Below are 19,982 nucleotides of genomic sequence, written 5' to 3'. Positions count from 1 at the left end.
AGAGAGAGAGAGAGAGAGAGAGAGAGAGAGAGAGAGAGAGAGAGAAGAGAGAGAGAGAGCAAGAGCCAGAGAGAGACAGAGACAGAGACAGAGACAGAAAGAGAGACAGAGACAGAGAGAAGAAAGGAGAGAAATGAAGATTGATGGCCGTATAGAGACAACAAATACAAAGAGAGAGAGAAAAAAGGACATGGAAAAGAGAGGCAGAGAGAGGAGAAGAGAAGAAGAGGGGGAAGCCAGGGGTGGCAGAGATAAGAAGAGTGGCATGTAGTTACTCTGGAGTGAGGGGACCTGTAGGGATGGGGAGGGGGAAAGGAGTCTTATGGAGGGAGAAGGTTTTCTATGGGAATGGAGAGGAGCAACAGAGGCCTGTGGAATGGGGATATGGCAGGTAGTGAGGAGGAGGAGGAGGAAAACAGTTACATGGGCAAGTTGTAGGGATCCCCTGTTGTAGGGAAGGCTGAAAGTCCCAAGTTTTGATGTGACTTACTCAGTATTTGATAGTTAATCTGCCCATTGGGGCCAGCGTCGGGGTCTGAAGCCCGAAGCACGGTCAGTGTCTGGGGATCCTGGCCCTCAGGAACCTCCAGGGAGAGGGGGGAGCTCCCAAAGGCTGGCGCGTGGTCGTTTTCATCCTCCACGGTCACATGCACTGAGACATGGCTCAGCAGGGGTGGCGAGCCCCCATCTTGGGCATACACTGCAGATATATACTGTACTCAGCACAGATCCTATTCAAACTAGAGCGGGGTTCCCCAGGTGTAGACATGCGCACAAAGCAGGTACCCCGCTACACAACATACAGGCAGATGCAGCCAAGCAGTGCCAGGGAGCCCCTATCCTGTTCATCCCGTACAGGTGTAGGCTGTACTCAGTACAGACCTTAATCTGGGAACTAGAATTGGTACTACGACATACCCTGCTTAAGCATGCACCTGTACACACATACATGTATAGATAGAATCTGGAAGAGAAGAGTTGGTGAATCCCCATCACAAGAGTATATTCAGTAACTCTACTTCCATACAGGTAAGAATATACCTCCCTCAGGTGCACAAATGTGCCCAGGCATGCACCTGGATATGTGATTCTACCATGCTTAGTAACATTCCATCCTCTCCAGGCTGGAAAAACGCTCCACTCCTAAGTCACTGATATGGACACACACACAAACATGCAAGTGTGTCCAGCCATTCACCCTCCCCCACACACACACGTATGTGTGTCTGTAACATGCTCAGCACCAATTATAAATCACACTGCTGTTGAGTTGTGACACAGTTCCACACTAAGCCCATAATCTGTACACACATACCGAAAAACACACAGTCTCAAGCATATACCTAAATAGCTAGGTGGTACATTTGACCTGGTGTCAGTTATGAGTTTGAGTGTGAACCCAGACACTTGCTAGATATGTGACCCAGCTCAAGCCACATTTTAACCCTTGTCTGCTTCAGTTTCCTCATCTAAAAAATGGGGATAATAATGTGCCAGTGTGGTTGTGAGAATAAAATAAGATCCTATTCCCAGGACTTAGCCTAATGCCTGGCAAATATTAGATGCTTAATAAATACTCACTGTGGGTTTAGATGAATAGTATATCTTTAAGGGAAGGAATAAGCTTTCTAGGAGTCAGGAGAGTTAAATTCTGTTACTGACTCTGTCAATGAGTTGTGTGACTTTAGGCAAAATCATTGCTCTCTCTGGTCTTCATTCTGCATATTCAAAATGGGAATTATCATATTTGTTCTCGTCTTCCTTACAAGATGCTTCTGTGGATCAAATGAGACCACGAGACAAGCTATCTAACAAAATTTGTTTCATTTAAGAAATGAAACAGACTTAACTGTCAAAAGGAGTAATGGGGATGCTTTGGTAAGCAGGAAGTTCCTTTCTCATTACTGCCAGCCTTTAAACGGGCTCACTGTCAACTTGTCAAGGAGACAAGAGGGGGATTTTCTATTTAGGTATAGGCTGAACTTGATGTCTGCTGAAGTCCCTTTTAGCTCTAAGATTCTGTGATTCTAATGAACTCTGATAATGCCCAACTTGAAAGGCAAACAATAGCACTGAAACACAGAAGGGATGTGCAGCTACCTGTAACTAGTAATTACCTCCTTGAAGCTATAATAGAATTTGAACACATCTAGTTAATAATCAATGGAAAGAAATATCATTAGAGACGAGCTGTGGGAAAAAAGTTCAGAGAATGAAGTATGGATGGAGAGTTATTTTGTCATTTTCTTGGGGTGCTAAGGTAAAGGGTGATTAGTAAGTGACACACCTTGGGAGCTTGAAAGTTCTGAGTCAGCATGTATGTCTGTGGGTATCTATGTGTGAATCCCCAGTTCTTCATTGGTTTATGGATTGGAAGCATATCTCTGGCAATTTGTGGGTGACTATGGGTGTGGACCTCTACAAAGTCTCACTATTGTGTGGAGGTAGCCCTGGGCTTTGGAAGACTACGACAGCACGATGCAAACTCTGACAAGTTCTACCATGCAAGATAGTCCCAGCACTAGACTATATTGGCTTTCCAAAGATCAGCCTAAAAAAAGATTGAAAAACTCATCCCCAACAGAAGGACCACTTGGTGATTAACCTTTTGGTCATGAAATAAAGAAAATTAGAAATTCTGTAATGAAATTGAAATAGTAGCAGAAAAGAAGGCAGAGGATTTTAAGAATCACAGTTTTTGAACCTTCTTAACATGAACTTAGCTAATGGCATTCTAAATATGATATTCCTGTCCAGTAACTGATAAGAAGATATAATGCTAGAGGAAGTGAATTATATCTATCTGGGTATTCTCCCTAACAATGCAACTAGAAGATCAAAGTATGTTGCAGATAAAAGAAAAGTGCCCTACCAGTGAGACAAATAAAGGAGTTGATTGAGTTGGTTTTATTGTGTGTTCAAGCGCAACAAAAACAGAATTTTATGGAATATTTTATTATTGCTACTGTCTGAGAGAAAAACCTTTCTGGTTTGAGAGGAAGAAACATTGGGTGAAATAGATGCTTTGTATCTGCTTTACTGTGAGTAGAGATGTAGCTTTGCTGAAAGGTGCTGGAGCAAAGGAAAATATCCTCGTACTTGGGGAGCTGACAGAGAAAAGGCCGCAAAGACCTATTGCTTTCTGTAGCTAAAGGGAGAGGAAGAAATTGTTCAGAGGCCCAAGCAGATCCAAGAGAGCTTATTAGTTCTCTGGCTTAAGGAAACTGCTGATTACTGAAAAAGCATAACACTTTTTAGTACCCTGTAAAGGATGGCTTTGTCTTTAAAAAAAAGAAAAGAAAAGAAAAGAAAAGAAAAGAAAAGAAAAGAAAAGAAAAGAAAAGAAAAGAAAAAAAGCCTTTAGAGCTTTAAAAAAACCAAACCTACTTTAATGGCTCAAGAGTAACAGAGAGGCAACTTCACTTTTCCTCACTCATGTGTCTCCCTGCTGAGTTTCTATATGTGTATGTATTTCCATTCTATTCCCCAAGACACTGTGTACATTGCTGGAAGAATGTGACCCTGGCTTATGGGTGGATGGCTTTATTTTGATTATTACTGCTTTTACTTTCTATAAATATTTTGATTATTCTTGCTTTTGCCTTATTGTTTTATGTTTCATGTTTAAGAGTCAATAGTGTCATTGTAACTAAAATGATTTTTTAAAAATGGAAAATATGCTGGTAGGAGCCCAGGAACTATAGCAGTAATTAGTAGGAGTTTATCACTTTCTTCATCATGGATTCCTCAAGGACCTTGAGAGAGAGTTTGGATTGTAACCATGTGGCTACTCTTTTGGAGATACCACTATGTGACCTGTCAAAAAATGATGCAGGGGGAAAAGCAAGTCAGTCCCTGGCCAGGGAGAGAGAGAGCCTGGATAAAAATTTTGGGTGTCACACTTTAGGCTACACAAAATCTAGAGGTTTGTGCTAGAGGCAATAAAACTTTAAAGGCATGGGGAGAAACATTCTCAAGGTATCTGAAAGTGGGTACCAAAGTCTTGGAAAAAAATCTTAGACCTTCTTGTTGTTTTAAAAAGTGTCCAAAAGAGGATTAAAAACTATTGCCTCATATTCCTAATTTAACATCTCTTTAAATTTTTTTTGATAAAATTTTCCTTGATAAAAATGTGAGAAGAAAATAGGCAGGCTTCTGCAAATAATTTTTTCATAGCAGATCATATCTTAACAGTCACATCCAACTAAAATATATAAAGAAAAAAGGGATTCCACTATATTTTTTAGTAGACTATTTTTAAAAAGCACTTGATTTCATTTAAAAAATATTGCCTTAAGGGAACTCTACCAAAAAAGGATCTCATAGATAAGTGAAAATCTTATGAAATTCCTTCAAAGATGTAACAGCAAAGATAATCTTGTTTGACATTACAAATATTGATCAAGGCATCAAAAAGGAACATAGGTCCTTGATGAAAGTTTTTGCATTGTCAAGAGGATGACTTCTTAGTTATTTTATATTGTATATTCCTTTTGGGGGTATGGATTAAACTAGATGGCTGCTAAGGTCTCTTCCAACTCTAAAATTCTATGAATTTGAGCATGACCTAGTAAAGGGCCCATAATCAGAGCTTTGGTTTGTGCCAGCAGAGCATGCCTTGTGGAGGTGGGGGCAGGAGTAAAGTGTAAACCAGAAGCATATGTGTGTCCCAGTATGCTAGTTTAGAAGGTAGTAATTAATTAATGGGTGTTTGGAAAGTGGAGTAGGGATGATATTTCAGGGAAATTTCACTGTTTTTTCAGACTGGCCCCATAACTCAGTGTGGGAAGTTATGAGGGACAGTGATCTAGAATCCTCAAGAGTCCTTTCTTCACTACAGGAATGGAACCACAGAAGAAAAACAACTGCTTGAACACATGGGTTGATGCAGACATGATTGGGGATGTAGATTTGAAACTACCACACCAATGCAGCTATCAATAATATGGAAATAAGTCTTGACTGATGTCACGTGTTAAAACCAGTGGAAATGGGCGTTGGCTATGGGTGAAGGGGAAAGTAAAAACATGAATCATGTAACCATGGAAAATTTTTCTAAAAAATAAAATATTAAAAAAAAAAAAGAGTCCTTTCTTCCCACGTACTTTCTCCAAAACTGTGCTAAATTTCTGACCAGACCAAGAAACGTGGACCCGCCTTTCCACTTGACATCCCAAATTGGTTCCAAATGAGTCAAAAACTTTTAGAGCCAGAAGGGGCCTTAGAGCTAGTCCAGTCACCTCATTTGATAAAGGGTCAAGCTGAGACCCAGAGAGGGAGATAACAGCATACCCAAGGCTTGAACCCCGGTTTCTTGGCTTGTATAGCCTCCGGCCTCTAGCCATTATAAGAAGTCTCTCCTCAATGCCCCTTTCAGGTCGGAGACCCGGCCCAACAGGGACAGGGGCTACACCCTGTGAAGTCCTTCCAGGAGAAAACCAGACACCGTGAGTCTGGCCTCGGGTGAAGGAAGCGATACTCCCTATCCCGAAGGGACATGATTGCTATAGCCTCAGGGCCACGCGAATACACCTCGCACTCATCATGCAAGTGTCCAGCATCCCTCTCCGTTTTCATACCAGTCAGGCTGATCTCCTGCTGCTCTTCTCGGTCCAGGACCCGTCGAGTCGTGAGGACTCCGGTACTGGGGTCCAGGGAGAAGGTGTCACCAGAGACGCCACCGTAGGTCACTCGTCCATTCACACCTTGGTGGAGAGGACATCAATGCGTGTGTGTTTGGGAAGGGGGGCCAGAGGACTTTTCTCATCTCTAGCTTCCGAACCTGTCCTCACGGGAGGTCCCATTCCCTCCGTCTCCGCCTTGTCGTCCCCCATTCCCCGGCCCATCGACCACGCTTCCTCCCCGTCCTCCACTGCCCAGCGCCTCCCTCTCTCCCTGCTTCCGTCCCCCCGCGTGTGCCTCTGCCCGCACGCGCCGTACCCAAGTCGGGGTCGGTGGCGCGCAGAGTGAGCACAGCGGTGCCCGGCGGACGGTTCTCAGACACACGGACGTGGTAGGCCGCCTGGGGGAAGGTGGGAGCCTCGTCGTTGACATCAAGCACGCTGACGGTCAGCAGCTGAGTGGCCGATCGAGGAGGGGAGCCGTGGTCGGAGGCCACCACGGTCAGGGTGTGTTCTGCCCGCTGCTCCCGGTCTAGGGGCCGAGCCACAGACAGCGCACCTGCGAGGGAGGGCAGGTTCTCAGGTGACAGCCTCGTCCCCGGCCCGGCCCTGCCTCTCCCTCCCGGCTCACCCGCCACTCACCGCTGCTCGGGTGCAAGTGAAAGTGCCCGTCGCCGCTGCCACCGGCGAGCTGGTAGGAGAGGCGCGCGGCTTCCCCCAGGTCCGGGTCCCGGGCCACCACGTAGAGGGCCACGGAGCCCGCCGGCTGGTCCTCGGGCAGCAGGGCCGCAGGGGGCGAGACGAAGGCCGGTGCGTTGTCATTCTCGTCCGTCACGAAGACCCTCGCCGAGACCCGCGTGCTGCGGCGCAGGCTGCTATTGCGGGCCTGGTCCGTGGCCTCCACCAGCAAGAGCAGGGCTGGGGTGGTCTCGCGGTCTAGGCCCCGGGGGGCGCTGAGGGCTCCCGTGCGGGGGTCCAGGTGCAGGGCAGGGGCCGGGGGGGACTGGCGCAGCAGGCGGTAGCGCACGTCGCTGTTTGGGCCGGGCCCGTCGGCGTCCGTAGCTTGGAATGTATAGATGGCCGCGCCGGGGGGTGGGTTCTCGGGGAGCGCCAGGGTTAATGGGTCACGGGAAAAGGCGGGCGCGTGCTCATTCTCGTCCTCCACACGCAGCTCCACACGCAGCAGCCGAGGCCCGGCCGGGTAAGCTGGAGCACCCCCATCCGCCTCCTCGGCCCTCACCGTCAGGGCCCTCCACGCTGGCCCGGCCTCGAAGTCCAGGGGTCTGGCCAGGTACAGCTGGCCCGTGGCTGCATCCAGGGCAAAAGTGCCCTCAGGGTCACCTCCGCCCACCAATGTGTAGGTAAGCACCCCTTGGGGGGCCCCTGGCAGTGCCACGGATCCCAGCAGGGAGCCTGGCTGAAGCCCCTCTCCTGCTGTTAGTGTCAGCACTGCTGGGGCTGCTGAGGCATCGGGGGCCACCGGGGATCTGGTCCGGGGCAGCACCTGCCAAGAGAGGTGATTTTGTGCTGGGTGTTTGGGGATGGAGGCATGTAAGGTTGGGAAGAGAGAAGGTGATTTAAGGGTAGAGGGGCCCCCAAGGGGTTTAAAGAGAGAGAGATGCAAAACTGGGACATCGAGTTTGGAGACAGTTGTTTGGGAAGATCTGGAGCTGAGATGAGGTAGGCATGAGGTTAAGAATGACACATTGGGGAAGTTAGGAGGAACTAGAAATGATGAAGAAATTGGGATTTGAAATTGGGGGACGGAAGGTTTGAGGTTGGCAAAAGGGGATTTGGAATTGGGGAAATGGAAGCTTTGAGGTCTGAGGTTTGGGGAACTCTGGTGGCTCAGGTACCTGCAGGAGCAGCTGGAGACTGGTGCTTCTGGGAGGGCTTCCCTGGTCCTGAGCATTCACTGTCAGCACATAGTGGGGTCTCTCCAAACGGCTCAGGGGTCCGGCTGTGCTCAGCTCTCCAGAGTGAGGGTGTAGCAAGAAGAGCTCTGAGCCAGGGCCTGGGAGAAAAGGGAGCAGGAGAGACCTAGGCCTCAGCCCCAGAGTCAGGCAAGTGGCCCGAGTCAGAGCTCAGGTCCCAGTACAAAGGCTGCGTGTGCTCAGCCATTATGTGTTAAATCAGCCTCCACACTTTGGTTAATACAAGGCTAAGATAGCATTTTTACATTGGTCTGTTCTCATGGGTTCCAGTTCTTATAGAACTCTAAATTCTCCTCAATTTCCGGATCTTGGGTGTCAAAAAGATAATGAAGTACTGGAAATCCCCATGGGGCTCTACCATAAATGGTAAATGTCTGATTCATACTGGCAAAACTTTTAAAGGACTAGACACTGTGCTTTGGACTTTCTCTCAGAGTCTCGGAGGTTTCCTGTCCACACATCAGGAGACCTGAAGGAAGCTAACCTCTTCCTCATACTAAAGCACAAGAAATCGCTGGACCCAGCCTACTACATTAATGGACAACTAGATTCATCTGGCAGGCAGTCAGAAGCCAGTCAATTATCACCACTGGGCCATACACTCTAAGCCAGGGGTCGGCAACCTTTTTGGCCGGGAGAGCCATAAACGCCACATTTTTTAAAATGTAATTTCATGAGAGCCGTATAGTGCTCACAGTGCCGCTCCTGTAACAGCGCCTGGAAAAAAATGGCCTTTATGGCTCCTGCAGAAAGAGCCATACGTTGCCGACTCCTGCTCTAAGCCATTCTCCCTGGTATAAGCAATACTGTCCACACGGAACCTAAACTGTCAAATGTGTGCTACTAGGATGGCCCTTAAAAACCAGTATTATATATATGTACACACACACACATATCAAATATATATTGTAAGAGAATATAAATTGTAAGAGAACTGAATAATAAGTAAGATAATTCAATAATTCTCTTACAGTTTATTCTTCTACAGAAAAGGAGAAAGAGCTCTTGAGAAAACTGGATGTTTTATGGTACTGCTAGAGACTGTCTCACTTTTGCATTTGTACCCCTACCACTTAGTGGGTGCTTCACAAATTTCTGTTGCTTGTTTCATGATAGAGACATCAGGGAAGTATTTCCCTTGTATCGAAGAGAAAGGTTTTGTTTTGTTTTTTAGCATCCTCTGGCATGCCTAGGAACAACACTGGTGCTGCCTTCTTGAAGTAAGTAAGACCAGAAGAGAAACCAGGGCAGAGGGGCTGTCTTGCCTGGTACTCAGCTAATGTAATGGAATACTACTTTCCTGTAAGAAATGACAAATCTAGGAAGACTTCTATGAACTGATATAGAACCAGAAGAACATTGATACAGAAACAACAACACTATAAAGAAAAACAATTTTGAAGGGCTTAAGAACCCTGAGCAATGAAATGACCAACCACATAATCCAGAGAACTCATGATGAAGACTTTATGACAGAGAGATGATGGGACCAAACTGCAGACACACATATTTTTGTACAATGCAAATGTCCAAGTTTTGCTTGACCATGCATATTTGCTATACGGAAAAGAAAATTAATATACTGACACCATATCTTTCTGTAAGCTTAGTTGGCTCAGGAGCAGGCTACTTTTTTACCACTGTGTCTCAAATATCACATGGATCGCATACCAAGTGTTATTTGAAGCCTACACTTACATTATATTTCATCCCCTTGTTTGTTAATTAAAATAGGATGAATAACAATTTGGAATTATGCCCCCAAAGTCACTAAGCTGTGCATACTCTTTGACTTAATGATACCATTATTAAGCCTCATACCCTAAAGAGTTCAAAAAGGAAAAGATTCACATTTGCTTTCCAAGAGCTACTTTTCTCCTTCCTGTGTTTCTTAAGCTGGAAAAGTACTTTCTATTCAACAAGAAATGCTAGAAAAAAATTTGGATAGATGTCTGACAGGAAAATGGATTTAGCAGAGCAGTTTATACTATATACCACAGAAATTACCATCGGGTGAATGAACTAAATATTAAAAAGACACAAAATGAAAAAATAAGGGCACATCTCTCACAACTCTGAATAGCAGATTTACTCACCAGTTGTGACATGAAAAAATACTATGAGATAAAACAGACTATTTACATCCTACAAGAACAAAATTTTTACACAAATAAATAAGTGCAGTCACAAGAAAGATGTTGCTTGAGAAAAACTGAATAAGCATTTCTAATAAAATATCTGACACCCAAAATACACTAGAACTGATAGCAATGACTAATAATGAAGTTATCTTTAATAAGTGTCATCAAAAGATGTGAACAAAGTTCTCCAAAGAAGAAATATGAACTAATGTTCATCATCTCCCATATTAGGCTTTTTTTTTTCTGATGCAGGCAATTGTTAAGTCTCTTCTTCTTAAATAACACTGTACTGTGTAACATTGTGAATTGAATGTCTCAATATACTGGGCAACAGTAGAACATATACATTATGACAGGTTTCCAAGATTGGGTTTAAACGCCAAGAAAGAAAAGCTTCCAATGAGTACTTTTATGTTGAGAAAATCTTAAGAGGCTGTCAGGACCACCAGGAACCACCTGGTTGGGGGGTCACAAGGGGTAAGAATGGCAATGGACTCAGGAGGGCTGATGGCAAGCAAGTGGCAAGTTTATTGATTTCAGGTAGATACTTATAGAGGGTTGAATCAGGCAGAGGGATTAGGTCACTCACAATGGAAGTCAATGATTAACAGGATGAAAACAATGGGTTTAAATTACCTAGGTGGCTCTGAACAGTTTTCTATAGGTGATAATTCAACATGTCAGTGTGTGACCCAGCTTCTCACAGAATACTGTATGTTCTTCTCACAGAATTCTTGCATCAGTAGTTTCTTCAAAGGACATGCAGTTTCTACAAAGTACAGCAGGGAGGGGTAGAAGCAGGGATTTTGGGGAGTGAGCTATGTGTTTGGCTTTATCTAGACTATGGCTTTGATTTTACTGGGTTCCACTCTCACTACTAGGGGCTACAAGAGGTAAGGGCTAGGAGGCCACAAGGCTGGCACCAGAACATTGAATCTGGGAATGGGAAGCTGGTACTCTCATCCAAAGGATAATTCCCCTTAGGATCTCACATAGAAATTGGGTTTTGCACCTTTTGGATCTTTGCAGTATTATGTATTATAGTTAGCCATTGAACAAAGTTATACTAATAAACTTTTCTTTGAAATAGAGACTCATTATTTGGTGTTATTTTTTTGGCAGCAAATCATGGAATACCATAGTTTCAAAGAATTAAATCTGAGGATCCCCAAAAGGGCAATGGAGAAGCATATCCTACGTAAATATCAGAGGCTTATAACACATTACAAATTTAGAATTGTCCAACAGGAGTGGCATAAAAGGAGTTATCAGAGAAACAAATCACTAGAAAAAAAGTGGGTTAGTCATGTAGTTAGATGAAGACCAGTCAACAGTCATGCAAAGATCTAGAGCTACGATTCCAACATGTTGGGTAGATGCCAAGTAGAGGATTTATGGAAGGGTGTGGATAAAAGCCACATAGGATGGAAAATTTTTCTAAAAAATTAAAAAATTAAAAAAAGCCACATAAGATAGGCAAATATGGAAGGATCACACTCTGCATCATTACAGAGGAATATTTATATAGAACTATAGATTTTAAAGCTGGAAAAAACTTTAGAGTTCATCTAGTCTAGCCCCCTTATTTTACAATTGAGGACTCAGAGATCTATCAGAGTTAAGTATCATTCTTGGTGATATCAAAGAAACGAACTCTTTGCTGGTGAGATGATTTCTGGGCTCTTTCTGTGTTGTTACTCTGGCAACTGCGTTTCCATTTGTTCTCTACAAAACGGTGACAATTGGCATCTACATTTTTTATATTATCCATTCCTTTCTTTTTAGTCTTTTCAGATTGAATTTGAACTGTTACAATTCCTCACCTCCTTATCATTAATCATTTTTTAAAATAATTTGGTGTTTATTTTCATCTTTGACCAGTTCATGATATCATGTTTCCTCTGAGACTGCACTCAATTTATTGAATATATCGTTTGCACATTGTTGAATGTATGTTGTCTTCCTTATTATATTGTGAGTTCCTGGAGATCAGTGATTGTTTTCTTTTTCCTTGCCTTTTTGGGGGGTGGGGGGCGCAGTATACTCAGCATCTACCACAGTGCCTGACACATAGTGGGTGCTTAATAAATGCTGGCTGAATGCCCAACACTCCCTCTCCAGAATCTGTGTCTTTTCTCTGGCTGTCCCCTGAGCCTGAAATTCTCTCCCTATTCAGCTCTGTTTCCTGGTTTTCTTCAAAGCTCATCTCAAATCCACCACCTGCAAGAGGTCTCCTTCAGTGCTAGTACCTTCTTTCTGGAATGACCCCCAACTTAACCTGGTTTTATTTTGTATAGATAGAACACACTTGTCTGAATGTTATCTCTTCCATTAGAATATAAGCTACTTGAGGGCAACACTGTTTTTTGCCTCTCTCAGTACACCCAGTATGTAACACAATGCCTAGCACATAGTAAGTGCTTCATGCTTATTGTCTTGACTTGACTTAAAATAGAGAGCTCATTTCAAAATAAGTGCTCAATTGGCAATCAGTCATTTCCTCTCTTAAAACAGCCCATTTTATTTTTTATGATATTTTATTCTTACCATGTCCAACATCTTCCAATATTTTTTTTGAAGAAAGTTTTTATAATATGGAGGCAGCTAAGTGGTACAGTGGGAAGAGAGCCAAGCTAGGAGTCAGGAAAACCTGAGTTCAAATACTAGCTATGGAGTCCTGGGTAGTCTCTTAACCTCTTTTTGTCTCAGTTTCCTCATCTATTAAATGGTACCTATGTAGGTAACAGTATCTACCTCTCAGGCCTATGGGGAGGATACAATGAGATAGTGCTTACCACAGTGCTTCACATAAAATATAAATGTTATCTATTATTATTATTATTATCATTATTATTATTATTATTATTATTATTATTATTATTATTATTATATACAAGTACAAAAAGCTACTTCCACATAGTGCCTTAGTGTATAAAGCATGGTGTCAACTCTAGTAGGTACTTGAGAAATCTTTATTTAATTGATTTGAATACAAAAAGTTGGCTTCTTCTATTTCTTATCCCTAAATGAACCATTTTCAACACATTTTCCCCACCATTTTCTCCTGTGTTCTTCCTCATACTGAAGTCACCAAATATCAAAGCACACATTGACTTAGTTTAGACAATCTTGTCAAGCTCTTTTTTCACAGATTTCTCTATTTCTTCATCCTCTAAAACCTACAACTGTCTTCATGGTGATTTGTTGGTTTACACTTATAAAGAACACTGACAAGTTAGCCATGAAATGTTCTTTCTGGTTGCCTCTGGGTATATGATGAAACCAGCTTGAGCAATAGCATTATTCACTTCTTTGAAGAGAACCTACAAGACATCCTTCAATCTAAAATATACATTCTTCTTAAATGTATAGCATGATTAAAAGATATAAAAGTGTCAGAGGCCAGAAAAAATAGTGTCAAAAACATTGAAGCCAAGAACAATCCAAGGCTAGTCATGAATGCTAAGGACGATAAAATTTTCTTTTTTAATTATGTTGAGTGCAAAAGGAAGATACAAGAGAGGAAAGAAGTCAGGATGAATGATAGTCATTACTTGACACACTCTTTCTCTGGCTCTGAGCCTATTCATTTATCATGCTGGGTGGTTCTCTTTCTCCATGTGGGGGTTCCAAATGGTGCCAATCAGATATCAGAATTGTAGACTCAAAGGTTCCAAATACTGGAATAATGCCATAGGGATTGGCATTAGTATCAAACATAGCTTCATCTCAGAGCCTGGTAATGCTCACCTTTACATCCCTTACTTATTAATCACTCTTATGTTCCCTAAATGGAGGTTTGCTCAAGGTGGCAGCTTGACCCCTCTAAGGATCCATACTCAGAGGCCTGAAATGTATTCTGAAATTGCACAGGCATTCACACCCAAATGACATGCCCACTCACAACACATGCTCACACCCAGTGGTAGCACAAACTCACAACTTCACTATTTGCATATACTATTAACTAGATAATTGTTAGCTCTCTTCCCACACACTTTCCTTCCTCCAGTACTGAGGATTCAACTTCTATTTAGAATATATTTTACAAAAAAAAAACAAAACAACTCCAAATATTTGACTTCTACAATTCCATTCTACTGATTTCTACTGTCAAGAAAATATTCTGATGTATTTAGGAGTCCAATTGATCATTCCTAAAGGCAGCTTTTGAAATATTTTTGAAATGGAGATTAAAAAAATAAACCTTTGGGGCAGCTGGGTAGCTCAGTGGAGTGAGAGCCAGGCCTAGAGACAGGAGGTCCTAGGTTCAAACCCGGCCTCAGCCACTTCCCAGCTGTGTGACCCTGGGCAAGTCACTTGACCCCCATTGCCCACCCTTACCAATCTTCCACCTATGAGACAATACACCGAAGTACAAGGGTTTAAAAAAAAAAAAACCTTTGCAATGAGCAAATTGACAATTATAAGAGATGGAAATCAGTCAGTATTAGAAGGGTTGTGCAATTTGGAACTATGCTCAAAGGGCTAAAAACTGTGCATATCCTTTGATCTAGCAATGCCACCACTAGGTCTGTATCCCAAACAGATTTTTTTTAAAAGGGGGTGGGACTTCTGGGAGGCTCAGTGGATAAAAATCAGGTCTACTAGAGATAGAAGGTTCTGGATTTAAATCTGACCTACAACACTTCTCAGCTGTGTAACCCTGGGCAAGTCACTAAATCCCCACTCTTGTGCCTTAGCACTAATACATAGTATTGGAAAGTAAGGATTTATAAAAAGCAAGGCGAGGGAAGGACCTATTTGTACAAAAATATTTATAGAAGCTTTTTTTTGTGGTAGCAAAGAATTGAAAATTAAGAGGATGTCCATCAACTGGTGACTGGCTAAATAAGTTATGTTATATGATTATAATAAAATGCTATTGTGCTACAAGAAACAATGAGCAAGATGATTTCAGAAAAACCTGGAAATACTTAAATGAACTGATGCAAAGTGAAGTGAGCAGAACCAGAAGAACACAGTACACAGAAACAGCAATATTGTACAATGATCAACTGTGAATCAACTTGGATATTCTCAGCAATACAAGGATCCAAGACAGTTTCAAAGAACTCATGATGAGAAATGCTATCCACTTCCAGAAAAAAAAAACACCTGACAAGAGTCTGAATACAGATCAAAGCATACTACTCTTTTCACTTTATTTTCTTTGTGGGGTTTTTATATGTATCTTCTTCCACAACATGATATGGAACCAATATGGAAACATATTTTGCATAATCATGCATATAACCTATATCAAATTTCTTACTGTCTCAGGAAGAAGGGGGGAGAAGGAGGGAGGAAAAGAACTTGGAGCTCAAAATTTTAAAAAATGAATGTTAAAACTGTTTTTACATTTAATTGGGAGAAAACAAAATTATGAAAAGAGAAAGACTATAAGAATATAGGAATGGGGGCAGCTGCATGGCTCAGTGGATTGAGAGCCAGGCCTAGAGATGGAAGGTCCTAGGTTCAAATCTGGCCTCAGACACTTCCCAGCTGTGTGACCCTGGGCAAGTCACTTAACTCCCATTGCCTAGCCCTTATTGATTCTAAGAGAGAAGGCAAGGGTTTAAAAAATAATAAATAGATGCTTATTAAAAAAACAAATGAATATAGGAATATGAATACACTATTGGTATAATTGTTAATTAGCTCAACCATTCTGGAAAAAAAATTTTGGAATCCTTTCAGAAAAGTTCTAAACTGTTTATAACTAGGAATCCTATTATTGGGCATCTGGGCCAGGAAAATCAAAGACAGAAATACCTAATATAAGACATATCAAAATATTAATAGCATCATTTTTTTGTGGTAGGAAAAATCTAGTAACAAAGTAGGTGTCCATCAAGGGCTATGGGCAAGGTTGAAAAAATTCATCTGTGAAATATAATATTCCACCATAAAAATAATATAGAACTGGAATTCAGAGAAATAGATTTATATGAGCTGATGGAGAACGAGGGGGATTTTTAAAAGCACTAAAGTGAAGTCTTAGCACTGAGTAATTGTAAAGACCAATTTTGAATCTAGAAAAGAGATAAGGAAACAAGTCTTCCTTTTCAGTAGAAGGCAGGAAGGGGCCTATGGGTCACCGTGTCAATTGGTTTGTGGCTTTTTTCTTTTTTAATAAGGGAAAACTCATGGTGGGAGGTATATCTGGAAATGACTATGATATAAAAATAAAAATAAACAATTCCTATTAAAAATAACTAGCATGAATGGTAGTATCATGGACATGTGTATTATAATATTTTAGCGGATCTATGATCACATCAGTGTGAATATTCCCTCCACTGGTCAGATCTCAGCTTATTTTCATTATGGGTTATTTTTTTTCTATGTTCAGTCACAGATCCTCCATCATTGATATATAATTCACTGGAAGAAATTTCTTTCTTTCTTTTTTTATTATTCTTATTTTCATGTCTCATGGGTATCAGTGCAGCACCCATAATACATCTATTGTATTTTGCTCTTATATGGCTGAGATACTTCTTTTCTCATCATATATTTCCTCTAATACTCTTTATGCTGCTTTTTTTAATATAAGGTCACCACTGAAAATATGATGAACTTAAGATATCTCGGTCTAATGCCTGATCAAAGATTATTGGTTCTAAGATTTTCAATTATACAACCATGTCTCCAAAGTGAGAGTCCTAGACCAATCCTCTAGAGCTGGGGCAGTGGAGTAGGGATGATGGGGGGGAGAGGGGAAAGGGAGGTTGGCAGGGGAGGAGTTAGTGGTATGACTCCAAGAGTTGCATGATTAGCTAATTAGAGAGCAAGAAGATGAATTCTATCCCACTCTCCCTTATAGCCAATCATGAGGTTTGTCTCCAACACAATACACTCCCTCAATATTTTCCCTCCTAAAATTGTGCTAGCTTCAACCTTTCACTTTCTCTCTGGCACTGGATACTCACAGCATTTATAATCTAACCTAAACTTGGATACCTTCACCAACAGCTAAAGAAGTGCCACTGGGAAATTTTCCCTTCTCCACTCCCATCCCCAATTACTTGCTTCCTCATACTCTATCCCTCAGAGCAGCTAATGACTATAGCAGGTGCCCTTCAGCTGGTTATTTGTCCCTTGGCTGGCTTTGTGCACTGAAGCAGTGGCTAATGAGATCCATTCCCTCCCTCCTTGAATTTTTGGTGGAACAAGAGCAAATCTCAAAGGATGAGCAAGCATGGATAAATTACAAACTGCAAATGAAATCTTATATTATCTTTTTCTCAACATTTTCTCTATTATTGGAAATTGAGGGAATGTCCATCAATTGGGGAATGGCTAAACAAACTCTGGTATATGTTGATGATGGAATACTATTGTGCTATAAGAAATGATAAGCAAAATGATTTCAGAAAAAGCTGGAAAAATCTACATGAACCGATGCACAATGAAATAAGCAGAACTGGGAGAACATTGTACACAGTAACACCAATATTGTGACAATGATAACTGTGAAAACTTGGCTACTCTCAGCAATGCAATGATCTGGAACAATTCTAAGACTTATGATGGGGAATGCTAGCCACCTCCAGAGAAAGAATGTCAAACCATCAGCAACCATCCGAAAATGTGTTAGATCACTATTATTAAGAAAAATTAAAATGAAAGCAACTCTTTGCCACTTCCCATTTCTCAGAGTTGACAGCCTATTTAAATAAGTATGACCAGAAACATTTCAATTGCACATAGCTTCTTCCTCTTAATTCCTACCCTTTTTCATTAGTAGGCGTTCATTTTAGCTCTACTCCAACCAGTCAATAATTTGTACACTGACAAGTAAGTCCAAAATGATTCCTAAATTAGCAACCAGTCATTCCCATGTACTCAGATAAAGTCATCCCCACTTTTTTTTTGCTTTGATTGTTGCTTACCATGCCCATGCCTTCCCAACTCATGCCTCTTTGTTAATTTTTGGACAGAAAACTCAAATTTAGAACATTCAGTTGTTTTTCTGTTGTTTCTGACCCTTTGTAACCCCATGTGGAGTTTTCATGGCAAAGATACTGGAGTGATTTCCCATTTTCTTCTCCAGTTCATTTTACAGATGAGGAAACTGAGGCAAAAAGGTTTAAGTGATTAATCTAGTATCACACAGCTAGTGTTTGAGGCCAAATTTGAATTCACAAAGATGAGTCTCCCTGGCTCCAGGTCCAGCACTTTCTCCACTGTACCTCCCAGCTGCTCCAAAATTTAGATTATCACAAGTTAAATTAATGATTATATAGAGTCTGAAACACATGCTTCTTGGTACCCTATGGCAAGATAGTGTAATGGAAGGTTTATTGCCAGTGGCTACTTTTGTGACCTGTGACAAATAATTTTACCTTTCTAGGTCTCAATTTTCTCCTCTGTAAAAGGAAAAGATTAGACTGTTTAGCTTTTGAGAGATCTCTTCCAGCTCTGAAGCTATGGTCCTATTATCACTTTTTTTGACCAATCTACCATCATCAATGTGGAAACAGAAAAGAATCAGGCATAATACTTTCTGCTACTGGAGATGCTAAGATAGATGGATTGCTTGAGCTCTGGAGTTCTGAGCTAGAGTAGGACTAAAAGCCCATCCAATGTTGGCACTAAATTAAGCACCAATATAATGGAGTCCTAGGTCTGATAGGGTATAGAAAGCCTGAAAATCACTGAAGTTCTCTGGATCATGTAAACCCAATAAATTAACAGACTAAATAGTAATGTGAATCTGGATCACAAATTAAAACTGCTGACAATCAGGGCATCCCTCAAAGTATTCCCCAACTTTCCATTTAAACATTATATAAAGTAGGTAGGATTTCAAATTAGTAGCCTCAAGGAGAGAAAAAACCTTTTGCAATTTAAGAAATGACTATGTATTAAAATAAAATTGAGTTTTCATTACATATGTGCAAGATATTGGTTATTGGCAAGATAATTCTTAAGAGAAAATTCTTGGAGCCTGGAGTGCTGGACAAGATTCCAATCATGCACTGACCTTTCTTGGTATATAATAAGGGTGGAAGAAGCCAGATGCTTTTGGAAAACTGGCAGATGTTCTACCATGGGAGTGGGGGCAGGGGAAAAAGGAAGCTCCTTGAAAACTGTTCTTCCCACCTCCATCCTCAACCTCGCAACAGCAGGCCAGGACCCCCGACTAACATGTGCTCTCATCTCAAGCCCAGCTTGCTTGGCTTCCTTGTAACCTAATGCTTTTTTTCTCCCCTATTTTTGAAAACTACAATTCTGGAGCAGGTGATGATTGGTCATAACCGTGTAGGAAGTTGTTCGCGTATAATCGTGGACTCTATAACTGATAAGCAGATATCCTGTCACAAAAACTAGAACTTGAACACTCAGCTGATCTGTGTCCCCTCCTCCAGCAGGTATTCCCACAGCCCACAAATTCTACAGCTGCTCAGCTGAGACTGGACCTCCTGGATCTGCTCTGCCAGCAGCGGGCACAAGACCCCGGCATCTGGGCCTCGCTATCTGTGCTCTACATCACTGTGACCTATCTGTATCTGAAGAAGTCAGTCTCAATTGACTCCTATATCTTCATTCACATCTGTACATCTCATCCAAAAATGCCTGATGGATGATGCTACGTGAGAGCCTAGTGTCAAGCATGAGGGCCATTTCAAAACCTTACAGGTTGACTGGCATCAGTCCTTTTCTCAGGCTGCATTGCAGACTCATCCTCAAAGAGTTCTCACTCCCATGCACCCTGGAAGCTCACTCCACTCCTGAATTACTTCTCCCTGGAAGAATCCTTGCCCCTGTAGCCTCTCCGTCTGCATGGCTGGTTCCTCCCAGAGCCTCTATTTTTCAGGAGGAGGTCCAGGCCAATCATGTCTTCATTCCTCTTCTGGGTGCCCTGATAATTGATGAGCTTCACTCTAGGCTGCCTCTGGACTTGGTATCTTAACCCCTCCTCCTTTTTTCAGCTCCTTTTTTCAGCTCCCTTTAATATATTGTCTTTCCCATTAAAAATGTAAGCTCCTTGAGGGGGAGGACAGCCTTTCTTCCTGCAGGCATTTGTATTTTCAGCACTTAGCTCAGGGCTCTGCTCTGCTTGTTGAATTGACTTGATTTGACCCAAAGCCTCCCCAAAAGCTATTGTCTTCCATGCCTGAGATTCTCTCCCTTCTCACCTCCTTGTCCAAGAATTCCTCATTTCCTTCCAGACTTATATCAAGCATCATCTGCTATAGAAGCTTTTTCTGATCTTCCCCAAGTACCAATAATTATTTGTATTTATTCCATATTATATATATATATATATATATACA

At 41.8% G+C, this 19,982-nt stretch overlaps 1 protein-coding gene across 1 annotated transcript in view; it reads right to left on the bottom strand.

The window, feature by feature from the left end:
- Nucleotides 1-19,982, bottom strand: part of DCHS1 (dachsous cadherin-related 1) — a gene marked incomplete at its 5' end in the record, with an annotated part of 56,843 nt that overhangs the window by 10,719 nt on the left and 26,142 nt on the right. The window contains 5 exons of the mRNA XM_044668789.1: nucleotides 491-700; nucleotides 5,580-5,705; nucleotides 5,941-6,180; nucleotides 6,264-7,125; nucleotides 7,478-7,635. Coding sequence (XP_044524724.1) covers nucleotides 491-700; nucleotides 5,580-5,705; nucleotides 5,941-6,180; nucleotides 6,264-7,125; nucleotides 7,478-7,635 — 1,596 coding nt within the window. The remainder of the gene's footprint in view (nucleotides 1-490; nucleotides 701-5,579; nucleotides 5,706-5,940; nucleotides 6,181-6,263; nucleotides 7,126-7,477; nucleotides 7,636-19,982) is intronic.

The sequence above is a fragment of the Gracilinanus agilis genome, chromosome 3 (genome assembly GCF_016433145.1).
Source record: "Gracilinanus agilis isolate LMUSP501 chromosome 3, AgileGrace, whole genome shotgun sequence".
Classification (NCBI taxonomy): Eukaryota; Metazoa; Chordata; class Mammalia; order Didelphimorphia; family Didelphidae; genus Gracilinanus; species Gracilinanus agilis.
The sequence above is the reverse complement of the archived record's forward strand: the minus strand, read 5'-3'. Positions and strand labels throughout refer to the sequence as shown.